Genomic DNA, 14249 nt, shown 5'->3' with positions numbered 1-14249 from the left:
GGGAATGTTCTTGGGGCAAGCAGGGGTTAGGCGACATTCTTACTAAGAGAAAAGGAACGAAAGAAGAAACTGGAAGACTCTCATTAGGTCAGGCACCCCTGACCCAGAGCTAAGAACATTTGCAGCCCTGAAGAGCCTCATGACCATGTGAATGCCCTCACCTTTGTCTTCCTGGCTGGAAAGTTCTGAGGAAGATTGGCCAGAAGAATCTCAGCCTGCAGCTTCCCAGGGTTCTGCTAATCATCTGACCTGGGATGCACAGTTTCACTGCTAGGCAGATGCTTTTAGCAAACCACAGCTTCTCTATTCCTGTGATATCTTCACCATGACAAAGAAAAGACCAGCAAACAACAATGCAGCAACAGAGCTCCTTATTTTGAATAGTACAATATGGACTTCTATCATGTTATTATCCCTGGGTTACTACTGGTGCACCCTTCTGAATTCTTGTTGGCAACAACCTAAGTTCTTATAGAAGGACTTCCTTTTACCCTTTGCTTTTTCTAAGATGTAAAATGCTTCTTCTATCACTACCTCAAGACTATAACTGTGCTCTGTGTAGATGAACCTACTGAATTCCACTGAACCGCCTGTTAGCTTGCCCAAATATCATCAACCTCAGGTCCTTGGCTCCTCTGATCCACCTGCCAGTGTTTAGAACTGTGGTCTTCCTTTCATCCTTGGCCCAGCCAGTTAGATACACCACAGTCCCAATGAGTGAACTGAGCTCAAGATATGTCTGTGCCAAGTTAAGACTCACAGAGCAATTCAAGATACCCTCAGCAATGATTGAAAAACATGCAGAAGTATACAACACGACAGATTTCTAAAACTCAAATGACCTCTTGTCCATCTCCTATTGTAAATGTGATTCTTCTTTTTTTCCTCTCTGAAATTTGAAATTGTTTTGGTTCTGCCCATCATTGACCACCAACGGTGCCATGAAACCTACCTTCCTGTGCTCAGAAGGAAGGCTAATGAGAGATGCTGTAAGTGACAAAGCAAAGCAGCACTTGGCTTACACTGAACTCCATACCTGAGCGCATAGCCTCTTTCTGCATGCTGCCATAGTCATGCCAGTCCTTTCTTCTCAAACCATCTGTCCATGCATAGAACTGCCCATCTCCCAGGCCCAGTGGGAATGTCTGTGGAAAAGGAAAGTATTCAGAGCATAAAAAGGAGGTAGTTCCTTCTGTATGGCTGGTAAATACAGCCAGATGCATCATAGGCAATCAAAAATACTCCAATAACTGATTCTCCCCATCTACTGAAAAGAAAAGCATTGCTAGTGACCTGATGGACACACATTTTAAAACCTTTTTTCTGTTTTTAAAATAAGAGCCTGTGTCACACACAACACCTACATTTCCAATTTTATTTTATCCAAAGCCTTTCATAATTTAGTGCACCACTTCACCTAAGCATAAATGCTTAGCCATTTTTACTTGCCCAAAGTGTAGATGGCAGTAGGGCTATTGATTTTGTATTAAAACAAAATACTTTTTTGTGTGATTTGTACAATTTCCACTCATTTTGATCAAGTACATCCTAATGGCCTGGTGACAGTATTAGCAAGCATCTGTTGAATGCTCACTGTGTACCAGGTACTAAGACACTCTATGTATAGAAGATCCTTCAGTCTTTACAAGAGTCTTTGACTTTTACAAGAGTCTAAGACTTCATTCTTTACAAGAGTCTTTTGACTCCATGTATCTGCCACTTAAAAGTATTAATAGAATAACTTGAATGAACTACAGTGGCCAAGCCACGACTTGGGCCAGTTCTATTAAGACCAAAATTGGGGTGCTAAGGACTATGGCAATGGCACCCCACTCCAGTACTTTTGCCTGGAAAATCCCATGGACAGAGGAGCCTGGTAGGCTGCAGTCCATGGGGTTGCTAAAAGTCAGACACGACTGAGCGACTTCACTTTCACTTTTCACTTTCCTGCATTGGAGAAGGAAATGGCAACCCACTCCAGTGTTCTTGCCTGGAGAATCCCAGGGATAGGGGAGCCTGGTGGGCTGTCGTCTATGGGGTCGCACAGAGTCAGACATGACTGAAGTGACTTAGCAGCAGCAGCAGCAGCAGCAAGGACTATGAAATACTGCCTCCCATCAAGAATTCTGTTAAAATATGGTGTGTGGTTATGCTTACAGTTGAAATGATCACCAAATCAACAGTGTAGTCACAACATGCTCTATGCTTTGGTGAAACTCAGTGTGTTCTAATGTCACCTTAACTATTATTTTTGTGTACCTGGCTGAAGCTGCTTCTTTCTTTATGGTGCTTATTTTGGTAATAAATAAAATGTTTGGGATGAAGCTTATCCTCACAATCTCAAAAGTCAAGATAATATAAAATAAATGATTTCATATTCACACATCATTTTCATTTAGTTCATTTTTGGAAATAATACATCAACAGAAAAAATAAAAGAACACTTTTGAAAGTTTCAATTTAGGTAAAACAAAAGATGAATAGTTTCAGTGAGGGAAGTTTACCCTAAGAGCCTTTGCAAATAAAAGGTCTTACTTCTTTGTCTGAAACAGGACAACTATTGTACTTATGAAAAAGTATCCACCTTCAGTCCATCTTTATGGTTTATAAAGCTTCCACTAGTTTGAAAAGAATAAAAATGGATCTTAATATTTTTTAAAAAATGGTAGTTAAATCAGAGGACAGACTTTCCAGATCAGGTGACTATTATCTAAATATATTTTTAAAAATGTTCATTATAGTGGTAAGTTCAGGAAAACAACAACAGAGGAATTAACACACAAGGATGATGGTGAGTTTAAAAAATTTATTAAGAATAAATTTTGAAAGGAGGATGACAAGAAAGAAAGATGGAAAAATAAACAGGAATATAATAAAAATAAAAGAAATTGGAATAAAACAATTTTGAGGTTTAATACCAATACAAAAAAAAGCTTCATGCATTTTTTTCTGATTGATATTTATTTTATAATTGGAATACAGCTCTAGGCAAGAGAAGATTTGGATCAAGATTATTCTCAAAATAATAAAAATGTGCTTCCAGCAAGAGCTCCTGTGATCCAAACCACTGGTTCATGAAGTCCTCTAGGCTGGGGTCTGATCAAGAAGGACTTTCATTACATCCTCCAATGACTAAATAAAGATGACACAGCAGCAGACTCATTGATGTGAAGATATAGTGCTGTCTGGGCGATACCTTCTGTGAGGCAGAGATGGTGCCCAAGGCCATCCTGTTGGGGAGGATGGTTCTTCTCATTAGAGACACTGAGGTTTTCAGGCATCTTTCAAGGATTCCTGGCCTGAAATGTGGGCCTCTGTGTGAGCTATGATGTCCTGAAGGCCACTGTCGTAGTTCAGTGCCTAAGCTGTGTCCGACTCTTTGCAGGACCCCAGGCTTCCCTGTTCTTCACTATCTCTCAGACTTTGCTCAAACTCATGTCCATTGAGTTGATGAGGCCATCCAACCATCTCATCCTCTGTCACAGACCAATGGGAGGAACAAAGATGGCAGCTGAGCAGTGGTTCCAGTGGGAAACAGAGCATGTCTTCCCAGCATTTTGGAAAGCAAGGGGGTCAGTTTTAGGACTTTGACCTAGTTGTGCACAACAAGTATGTTGCTCTGGGCACACAACAGTGTCATGTGACAGGAGGTGGACTAGGGGCTAGAGATACCCGACAATGGCCTCACCTTCTCCCCTTGCTCAACAATGCACCCAATTCCAGGTATGATGCATCTCCACAGACCCACTAAGCAGCAGGACAATGGGTCCCAGTGGACACTGAGTGGTTCCCCCTCAGGCAGGGGTGTCAGGTAATGCCCCCATCCCTATAGGATGTCCTAGGTCAACTCTCAGAGCTGTACCTGTCCCCGGTGTCATGGGGCTTGGTGTTCTCAGCCCACAGCACACTGATCCCCAGTGAGCATTGGGAGTGGCTGTATCCCTTCACTCTGTACCTTTACAGTGCCAGGTGCCTCTGCAGGGGTCCCTGGTCTGGCATACGGCACAACAGGCTCCATTGCTCAAATGTCTTAAAACCTAGCTTGTACCTCAGTCTCCCCAGCCATGTTGTTTCACTTGTTAGTAATTTAACCCATGGCTTTAGTATTCCATTTGTTTCTTTCTACAAATCCTGCTACTTGTAGATTACAGGAAAGATGGAACCTCCATCTGACACTGAGCTATTTTGCCCTATCTTGTGCATCATGACTTTTGAACATGTCTCCTTGTCCACCATCATCTGACATCATCTGGCTTTTTACCCAGCCACATGGGGCTGTTTAAAGCACCTGAGGCAGGGCATATAATACCTATTACGCACAGTTCTTGAATGGTTTCTCCTATTTCCTTAGGCCTCCAGGGAATTCATTTTGTTTGACAATTACCATTCTGAAAGGAGTACATGAAGGTTTATTTCATATGCAGAATACATCATGTGAAATGCAAGGCTGGATGAAGCACAAGCTGGAATCAAGATAGCTGGGGAGAAATATCAATAACCTCAAATATGCAGATGATACAACCCTTATGGCAGAAAGTGAAGAAGAACTAAAGAGCCTCTTGTTGAAAGTGAAAGAGGAGAGTGAAAATGTTGACTTAAAACTCAACATTCAGAAAACTAAGATTTTGGCATCCAGTCCCATCACATCATGTCAAACAGATGGGAAATTATGTAAAACTTTTTTGGGGGGCTCTAAAATCACTGCAGATGGTGACTGCAGCCATGAAATTAAAAGATGCTTGCTTCTCAGAAGAAAAGCTATGACAAACATAGCATATTAAAAAGCAGAGACATCACTTTACCAACAAAGGTCTGTTTAATCAAAGCTATGGTTTTTCCAGTAGTCATGTATGGATGTGAGACTTGGATTATAAAGAAAGCTGATGGCTGAAGAATTGATGCTTTTCAACTGTAGTGTTGGAGAACACTCTTGAGAGTCTCTTGGGCTGCAAGGAGATCCAACCAGTCCATCCTAAAGGAGATGAGTCCTGGACGTTCATTGAAAGGACTGATGCTAAAGCGAAAACTCCAATATTTTGGCCACCTGATTGAATGAGCTGACTCATTTGAAAAGACCCTGATACTGGGAAAAATTGAAGGCAGGGGGAGAAGGGAGTGGCAGAGGATGAAATGGTTGGGTGGAATCACTGACTCAATGGACACAAGTCTGAGCAAACATGGGGAAATAGTGAAGGACAGGGAAGCCTGGCATGCTGCAGTGTCCAGAGTCAGACATGACTTAGTGACTGACCAACAAATCCATATGACTAGGAAGAAACACAATGATCACATTAGGAAAATCAGCCATGAATCTTGGCAATTTTTTTTTTTCTTTTTTTCCTCTCACCTCTTGTAAGGGAAACAGAAGCAAAACAAAAAAAATTAAATGCCCCTAATTAAAAGCTTTTGCCCAGACAAAGAGCCATCAACACAACAAAAAGGCAAACCATGGAATAGGAGATGATATTTGCAAAGTATATGACTGAGAAGGGGTTAATAACCAAAGCATGTAAACAGCTCATGTGACTCCACTTCCAAAAAAAAAAAAAAGTCTGATCAAAAAATGGGCAGAAGACCTGAAAAAAAGTTTTTCAAATTTATAAAGGAGAGATACAGATGGCTAACGTGGAAAGGTGCTTAAACCTGTTATTAATAATTATCAAAGAAACGCAAATCAAAATCACAATGAGATATCATCAAACACCTGTTATGCTGGTGATTATCAAAAAGAATAAATCTGTTGTCTAGGAAGTAGAGAAAAGGGAAAGCTCATACAGTGTTGGTGGGATTGTAAATTGGTGCAGCCACTATGGAGAACAGATGGGGGATTTTACAAAATTAAAACCGGAACTACCATATAATTCAACAATCCAGTCCTGGGTATATTTTTGAGGAAAATGAAAATAGAAATTCAAAAAGGTATATGCACTCCCATACTCATAGCAGTATTATTTACAGTAGCCAGGACATGGGAGCATCATAAGCATTTATCAACAGATTAATGGATAAAGAAGATGTGGTACGTATAATATATATAATAGATTATTTTTCAGCCATAAAAAGAATGAAATTTTGCCATTTTCAACAACATGGATGGACTTGGAGGGTATTATGGTTAGTGAAATAAGTCAGAGAAATAAAATAATGTATGATGTTACTTATATGTGAAATCTGGGAAATAAATCAAATGAAAAAAACAGAAACAGACTCATAGATACAGAGAAAAAAATGTAGTGGTTGCTACTGGGAAGAGGCGTGGAGGGGCAAGATAGGGGCAGAGGATTAATAAGTGCAGAATAGTAGGTAAAAGCTAAGATACAAGAATGTGGTGTGCAGCACGGTGGATATTGCCAACATTTTATAAAAACTTTAACTTGAGTATAATCTACAAAAATCACTGTGTTGTTCACTTAAAACTAACATAACATTGTACATCAACTCTAGTTAAAACTTAAAAAAATGCAAGACTCACTCAAAAAACATGTGTCACGATGTACAGTAGACCCTTTTAATTAGTTTATCTTTTTGATGGCTAATGATCAAAATAGAGATTAGATGTGTTTACATTCTTTTCACCTACCAGAAAGGTAGGTACGTGTGTGTGCATGCTTGCTCAGCTGTGTCTGACTCTTTTGTGACCCCATAGACTGTAACCCACTGGGCTTCTCTGTCCGTTAGATTTCCCAGGCAAGAATACTGGAGTAGGTTGCCATTTCTTCCTCCAGGGGATCTCCCCAACCCAAGGATCAAACCCGTGTCTCCTGCATTGGCAGGTGGACTCTTTACTGCCGAGCCACCTGGAAAGCACAGAGAGGTAGATGAATAAACCTAAATCAGTCCCAGCCCATTTGAATAGAACCATCTTAGTTCTGAAAGCTTGCAAGTCTAAGTGTTAGTTGCTCAGTCAAGTGATGTTCAACTCTTTTTGCCACCCACCAGGCTCCTCTGTCCATGAAATTCTCCAGGCAAGGATACTAGAATGGGTAGACATTCCCTTCTCCAGGGGATCTTTCTGACCCAAGGATCAAACCCGGGTCTCTGCCATTGCAGGCAGATTCTTTACCATCTGAGCCAAATCTTGACCGTCAATAAATGACTTTACTGAATTCTGGCCTTTCCTTCCATGAGAGGCATAGCCAAGGCTAGGTTCATTTGCTCCTCTCCTGATATGGCAACCCACTCCACTGTTGTTGCCTGGAAGATCTCAGGGAACGGAGGAGCCTGGTGGGCTATGTTCCATGGGGCCACAGAGAGCCAGACACGGCTGAGGAACTAAGTGCACACACACACACACACACACACACACACACACGCGCGCGCGCGCACACACGACATATGGAAGACTCTGGATCTGGGGTCAGAAGACATAAATTAAGGTTTCAAACCATATGAAAAAAAACGTACATTTTCTCTAGGCCCCTCAGCTAATTCATATCAGAAATTAGAGTAATAAAAATAATACCCGACTTATCCACTTGACAAGAACTTTCGAGTAGTAAAAGTTATATATATATATATATATATATATATATATATATAAATATAAAGTGATATATATATAAATGTGAGTTGTTTTCACAGTCTTTCCTATTTTTATAGATGTTTGAGTTATTCCCACTGCCCTTGAAAAGTTACAACATAGTTGAAGACACAAAACTTATATACAGTAAGCAAATGATGAAGTATGTGGTCCAAAGTATACTACAGTAAGTGTTAATAGAATATGGTGATGGGTGTGAATTCTTACATTGGATGTCATTAAGATTCTTTTTTTTTTAATTTAATTTTATTTTTAAACTTTACAATATTGTATTGGTTTTGCCAAATATCGAAATGAATCCACCACAGGTATACATGTGTTCCCCATCCTGAACCCTCCTCCCTCCTCCCTCCCCATACCACCCCTCTGGGTCATCCCAGTGCACCAGCCCCAAGCATCCAGTATTGTGCATCGAACCTGGACTGGCAACTTGTTCCATACATGATATTATACGTATTTCAATGCCATTCTCCCAAATCATCCCACCCTCTCCCTCTCCCACAGAGTCCATAAGACTGTTCTATACATCAGTGTATCTTTTGCTGTCTCATACACAGGGTTATTGTTACCAACTTTCTAAATTCCATATATATGTGTTAGTATACTGTATTGGTGTTTTTCTTTCTGGCTTACTTCACTCTGTATAATAGGCTCCAGTTTCATCCACCTCATTAGAACTGATTCAAATGTATTTTTTTTAATGGCTGAGTAATACTCCATTGTGTATATGTACCACAGCTTTCTTATCCATTCATCTGTTGATGGACATCTAGGTTGCTTCCATGTCCTGGCTATTATAAACAGTGCTGTGATGAACATTGGGGTACACGTGTCTCTTTCAATTCTGGTTGCCTCAGTATGTATGCCCAGCAGTGGAATTGCTGGATCATAAGGCAGTTCTATTTCCAGTTTTTTAAGGAATCTTCACACTGTTCTCCATAGTGGCTGTACTAGTTTGCATTCTCACCAACAGTGTAAGAGGGTTCCCTTTTCTCCACACCCTCTCCAGCATTTATTGCTTGTAGACTTTTAGATCGTAGCCATTCTGACTGGCGTGAAATGGTACCTCATAGTGGTTTTGATTTGCATTTCTCTGATAATGAGTGATGTTGAGCATATTTTCATGTGTTTGTTAGCCATCTGTATGTCTTCTTTGGAGAAATGTCTATTTAGCTCTTTGGCCCATTTTTTGATTGGGTCATTTATTTTTCTGGAATTGAGCTGTAGGAGTTGCTTGTATATTTTTGAGATTAGTTGTTTGTCAGTTGCTTCATTTGCTATTATTTTCTCCCATTCTGAAGGCTGTCTTTTCACCTTGCTTATAGTTTCCTCTGTTGTGCAGAAGGTTTTAAGTTTAATTAGGTCCCATTTGTTTATTTTTGCTTTTATTTCCAATATTCTGGGAGGTGGGTCATAGAGGATCCTGCTGTGATGTATGTCAGAGAGTGTTTTGCCTATGTTCTCCTCTAGGAGTTTTATAGTTTCTGGTCTTACGTTGAGATCTTTAATTCATTTTGAGTTTAATTTTGTGTATGGTGTTTGAAAGTGCTCTAGTTTCATTCTTTTACAAGTGGTTGACCAGTTTTCCCAGCACCACTTGTTAAAGAGATTGTCTTTAATCCATTGTATATTCTTGCCTCCTTTGTCAAAGATAAGGTGTCCATATGTGTGTGGATTTATCTCTGGGCTTTCTATTTTGTTCTGTTTATCTATATTTCTGTCTTTGTGCCAGTACCATACTGTCTTGATAACTGTGGCTTTGTAGTAGAGCCTGAAGTCAGGTAGGTTGATTCCTCTAGTTCCATTCTTCTTTCTCAAGATAGCTTTTGCTATTCGAGGTTTTTTGTATTTCCATACAAATTGTGAAATTATTTGTTCTAGCTCTGTGAAGAATACTGTTGTAGCTTGATAGGGATTGCATTGAATCTATAGATTGCTTTGGGTAGTACACTCATTTTCACTATATTGATTCTTCCAATCCATGAACATGGTATATTTCTCCATCTATTAGTGTCCTCTTTGATTTCTTTCACCAGTGTTTTATAGTTTTCTATATATAGGTCTTTAGTTTCTTTAGGTAGATATATTCCTAAGTGTTTTATTCTTTCCGTTGCAATAGTGAATGGAATTGTTTCCTTAATTTCTCTTTCTGTTTTCTCCTTATTAGTATATAGGAATGCAAGGGATTTCTGTGTGTTGATTTTATATCCTGCAACTTTACTATAACCATTGATTAGTTCTAGTGATTTTCTGGTGGAGTCTTTAGGGTTTTCTATGTAGAGGATCATGTCATCTGCAAACAGTCAGAGTTTTACTTCTTCTTTTCCAATTTGGATTCCTTTTATTTTTTTTCTGCTCTGATTGCTGTGGCCAAAACTTCCAAAACTATGTTGAATAGTAATGGTGAAAGTGGGCATCCTTGCCTTGTTCCTGACTTTAGAGGAAATGCTTTCAGTTTTTCACCATTGAGGATAATGTTTGCTGTGGGTTTGTCATATATAGCTTTTATTATGTTGAGGTATGTTCCTTCTATTCCTGCTTTCTGGAGAGTTTTTATCATAAATGGATGTTGAATTTTGTCAAAGGCTTTCTCTGCATCTATTGAGATAATCATATGGGTTTTATTTTTCAATTTGTTAATGTGGTGTATTACATTGATTGATTTGCAGATATTGAAGAATCCTTGCATCCCTGGGATAAAGCCCACTTGGTAATGGTGTATGATCTTTTTAATGTGTTGTTGGAGTATGATCGCTAAAATTTTGTTAAGGATTTTTGCATCTATGTTCATCAGTGATATTGGGCTGTAGTTTTCTTTTTTGTGTGGCATTTTTGTCAGGTTTTGGTATTAGGGTGATGGTGGCCTCATAGAATGAGTTTGGAAGTTTACCTTCCTGTGCAATTTTCTGGAAGAGTTTGAGTAGGATAGGTATTAGCTCTTCTCTAAATTTTTGGTAGAATTCAGCTGTGAAGCCGTCTGGACCTGGGCTTTTGTTTGCTGGAAGATTTTTGACTACAGTTTCAATTTCCGTGCTTGTCATGGGTCTGTTAAGCTTTTCTATTTCTTCCTGGTCCAGTTTTGGAAAGTTGTACTTTTCTAAGAATTTGTCCATTTCTTCCACGTTGTCCATTTTATTGGCATATAATTGTTGATAGTAGTCTCTTATGATCCTTTGTATTTCTGTGTTGTCTGTTGTGATCTCTCCATTTTCATTTCTAATTTTATTGATTTGATGTTTTCTCCCTTTGTTTCTTGATGAGTCTGACTAATGTTTTGTCAATTTTATTTATCCTTTCAAAGAACCAGTTTTTGGCTTTGTTGATTTTTGCTATGGTCTCTTTTGTTTCTTTTGCATTTATTTCTGCTCTAATTTTTAAGATTTCTTTCCTTCTACTAACCCTGGGGTTCTTCATTTCTTCCTTTTCTAGTTGCTTTAGGTGTAGAGTTAGGTTATTTATTTGACTTTTTTCTTGTTTCTTGAGGTATGCCTGCCTGTATTGCTATGAACTTTCCCCTTAGGACTGCTTTTACAGTGTCCCACAGGTTTTGGGTTGTTGTGTTTTCATTTTCATTCATTTCTATGCAAATTTTGATTTCTTTTTTGATTTCTTCTGTGATTTGTTGGTTATTCAGCAGTGTGTTGTTCAGCCTCCATATGTTGGAATTTTTAATAGTTTTTCTCCTGTAATTGAGATCTAATCTTACTGCATTGTGGTCAGAAAAGATGCTTGGAATGATTTCAATTTTTTTTTAATTTATCAAGGCTAGATTTATGGCCCAGGATGTGATCTGTATGTGCACTTGAGAAAAAGGTGAAATTCATTGTTTTGGGATGAAATGTCCTATAGATATCAATTAGGTCTAACTGGTCTATTGTGTCATTTAAAGTTTGTGTTTCCTTGTTAATTTTCTGTTTAGTTGATCTATCCATAGGTGTGAGTGGGGTATTAAAATCTCCCACTATTATTGTGTTATTGTTAATTTCTCCTTTCATACTTGTTAGCATTTGTCTTACATATCGTGGTGCGCCCATGTGGGGTGCATATATATTCATAATTGTTATATCTTCTTCTTGGATTGATCCTTTGTTTCTTTTCACAGCCTTTGTTTTAAAGTCTATTTTATCTGATATGTGTATTGCTACTCCTGCTTTCTTTTGGTCCCTATTTGCATGGAAAATCTTTTTCCAGCCCTTCACTTTCAGTCTGTATGCGTCCCCTGTTTTGAGGTGGGTCTCTTGTAGACAGCATATGTAGGGGTCTTGTTTTTGTATCCATTCAGCCAGTCTTTGTCTTTTGGTTGGGGCATTCAACCCATTTACATTTAAGGTAATTATTGATAAGTATGATCCCGTTGCCATTTACTTTATTGTTTTGGGTTCAAATTTATACACCGTTTTTGTGCTTCCTGTCTAGAGAATATCCTTTCATATTTGTTGGAGAGCTGGTTTGGTGGTGCAGAATTCTCTCAGCTTTTGCTTGTCTGGAAAGCTTTTGATTTCTCCTTCATATTTGAATGAGATCCTTTCTGGGTACAATAATCTGGGCTGTAGGTTATTTTCTTTCATCACTTTAAGTATGTCTTGCCATTCCCTCCTGGCTTGAAGAGTTTCTATTGAAAGATCAGCTGTTATCCTTATGGGAATTCCCTTGTGTGTTATTTGTTGTTTTCCCCTTGCTGCTTTTAATATTTGTTCTTTGTGTTTGATCTTTGTTAATTTGATTAATGTGTGTCTTGGTGTGTTTTGCCTTGGGTTTATCCTGTTTGGGACTCTCTGAGTTTCTTGGACTTGGGTGATTATTTCCTTCCCCATTTTAGGGAAGTTTTTAACTATTATCTCCTCAGATATTATCTCATGGTCTTTCTTTTTGTCTTCTTCTTCTGGGACCCCTATGATTTGAATGTTGTAGCATTTAATATTGTCCTGGAGGTCTCTTAGATTGTCCTCATTTCTTTTAATTCATTTTTCTTTTTTCCTCTCTGATTCATTTATTTCTACCATTCTATCTTCTAATTCACTAATCCTATCTTCTGCCTCTGTTATTCTACTATTTGTTGCCTCCAGAGTGGTTTTGATTTCATTTATTGCATTATTCATTATATATTGACTCTTTTTTATTCCTTCTAGGTCCTTGTTAAACATTTCTTGCATCTTCTCAATCCTTGTCTCCAAGCTATTTATCTGTGATTCCATTTTGATTTCAAGATTTTGAATCAATTTCACTATCATTATTCGGAATTTTTTTATCAGGTAAATTCCCTATCTCTTCCTCTTTTGTTTGGTTTGGTGGGCATTTATCCTGTTCCTTTATCTGCTGGGTATTCCTCTGTCTCTTCATCTTGTTTAAATTGCTGAGTTTGGGGTGTCCTTTCTGTATTCTGGCAGTTTGTGGAGTTCTCTTTATTGTGGCGTTTCCTCACTGTGTGTGGGTTTGTACAGGTGGCTTGTCAAGGTTTCTTGGTTAGGGAAGCTTGTGTCGGTGTTCTGGTGAGTGGAGCTGGATTTCTTCTCTCTTGAGTGCAATGAAGTGTCCAATAATGAGTTATGAGATGTCTCTGATTTTGGGGTGACTTTGGGCAGCCTGTATCTTGGAGCTCAGGGCTGTGTTCCTGTGTTGCTGGAGAATTTGCTTGGTATATCTTGCCCTGGAACTTGTTGGCCCTTGTGTGGTGCTTGGTTTCAGTGTATGTATGGAAGCATTTGATGAGCTCCTGTCAATTAATGATCCCTGGAGTCAGGAGTTCCCTGGAGTCAGGGTTTGGACTTAAGCCTCCTGCTTCCAGTTATTGGTCTACTTTTTACAGTAGTTTCAACAATTTTCCTTCTATACAACACCATTGATAAAACATCTACATTAAAGATGAAAAGTTTCTCTGCCATGAGGGTCACCCAGAGAGGTTCACAGTGTTACATGGAGAAGAGAAGAGGGAGGAGGGAGTTAGAGGTGACCTGAATGAGATGAGGTGGAATCAATAGAGGAGAGTGGGCTAGCCAATAATCACTTCGTTATGTGCACTCCACAACTGGACCGCTAAGAGATGTTCACGGAGTTATACAGAGAAGAGAAGAAGGAGTAAATTGACAGAGGTGGCCAGGAGGATAAAAGGGGGAAATGAAAAGGAGGGAAGCAGAACCAGCCAGTAATCAGTTCCCTAAGTGTTCTCCACTGTCTGGAACACACAGAAATTCACAGAGTTGGGTAGAGTAGAGAGGGGTTAGGAAGGAGACACAGGCGACCCGGTGGAGAAAAAGGAGAGTTCAAAGGGAGAGACAGCAGTCAAGCCAGTAATCTCGCTCCCTAGCGAAAAATGGGTACTGAAGATTGGGTTCTTAACGGTACAAAATTGGTAACAAATACATAAAGGCAAAAATTAAAAATCTAGAGTAGAGTTTGGAATTTCAAAAATACAATGTTAAAGAAAAGAAGAAGGAAAATAAAGAGAGAAAAAAAAAGACAAACAAAAACAAAGTCACAAAAATTATAAAGAAAATATAGGTACAAAATTGATAGCAAATACCAAAAAGCAAAAGTTAAACATCTAGAGTAGAGATTGGAATTTCAAAAATACAATGTTAAAAAAAAAGAAGAAGAAAAAGAAAGAGAAAAAAAACAAAAACAAAGTCGCAAAAATTATAAAGAAAATATAGGTACAAAATTGATAACAAATACCAAAAAGCATAAATTAAAAATCTAGAGTAGAGTTTGG

The 14249-nt window shown here is 38.7% G+C and overlaps 1 protein-coding gene across 1 annotated transcript in view; it reads right to left on the bottom strand.

The window, feature by feature from the left end:
* The window catches only part of GALNTL6 (polypeptide N-acetylgalactosaminyltransferase like 6), a 1542469-nt gene that overhangs the window by 1040310 nt on the left and 487910 nt on the right, over positions 1-14249 (bottom strand). The window contains exon 2 of the mRNA NM_001191298.2: positions 1037-1145. Within this exon, the coding sequence (NP_001178227.1) occupies positions 1037-1145 (109 nt within the window). The remainder of the gene's footprint in view (positions 1-1036; positions 1146-14249) is intronic.

Source organism: Bos taurus, chromosome 8 (genome assembly GCF_002263795.3).
Source record: "Bos taurus isolate L1 Dominette 01449 registration number 42190680 breed Hereford chromosome 8, ARS-UCD2.0, whole genome shotgun sequence".
Lineage (NCBI taxonomy): Eukaryota > Metazoa > Chordata > Mammalia > Artiodactyla > Bovidae > Bos > Bos taurus.
The sequence above is the reverse complement of the archived record's forward strand: the minus strand, read 5'-3'. Positions and strand labels throughout refer to the sequence as shown.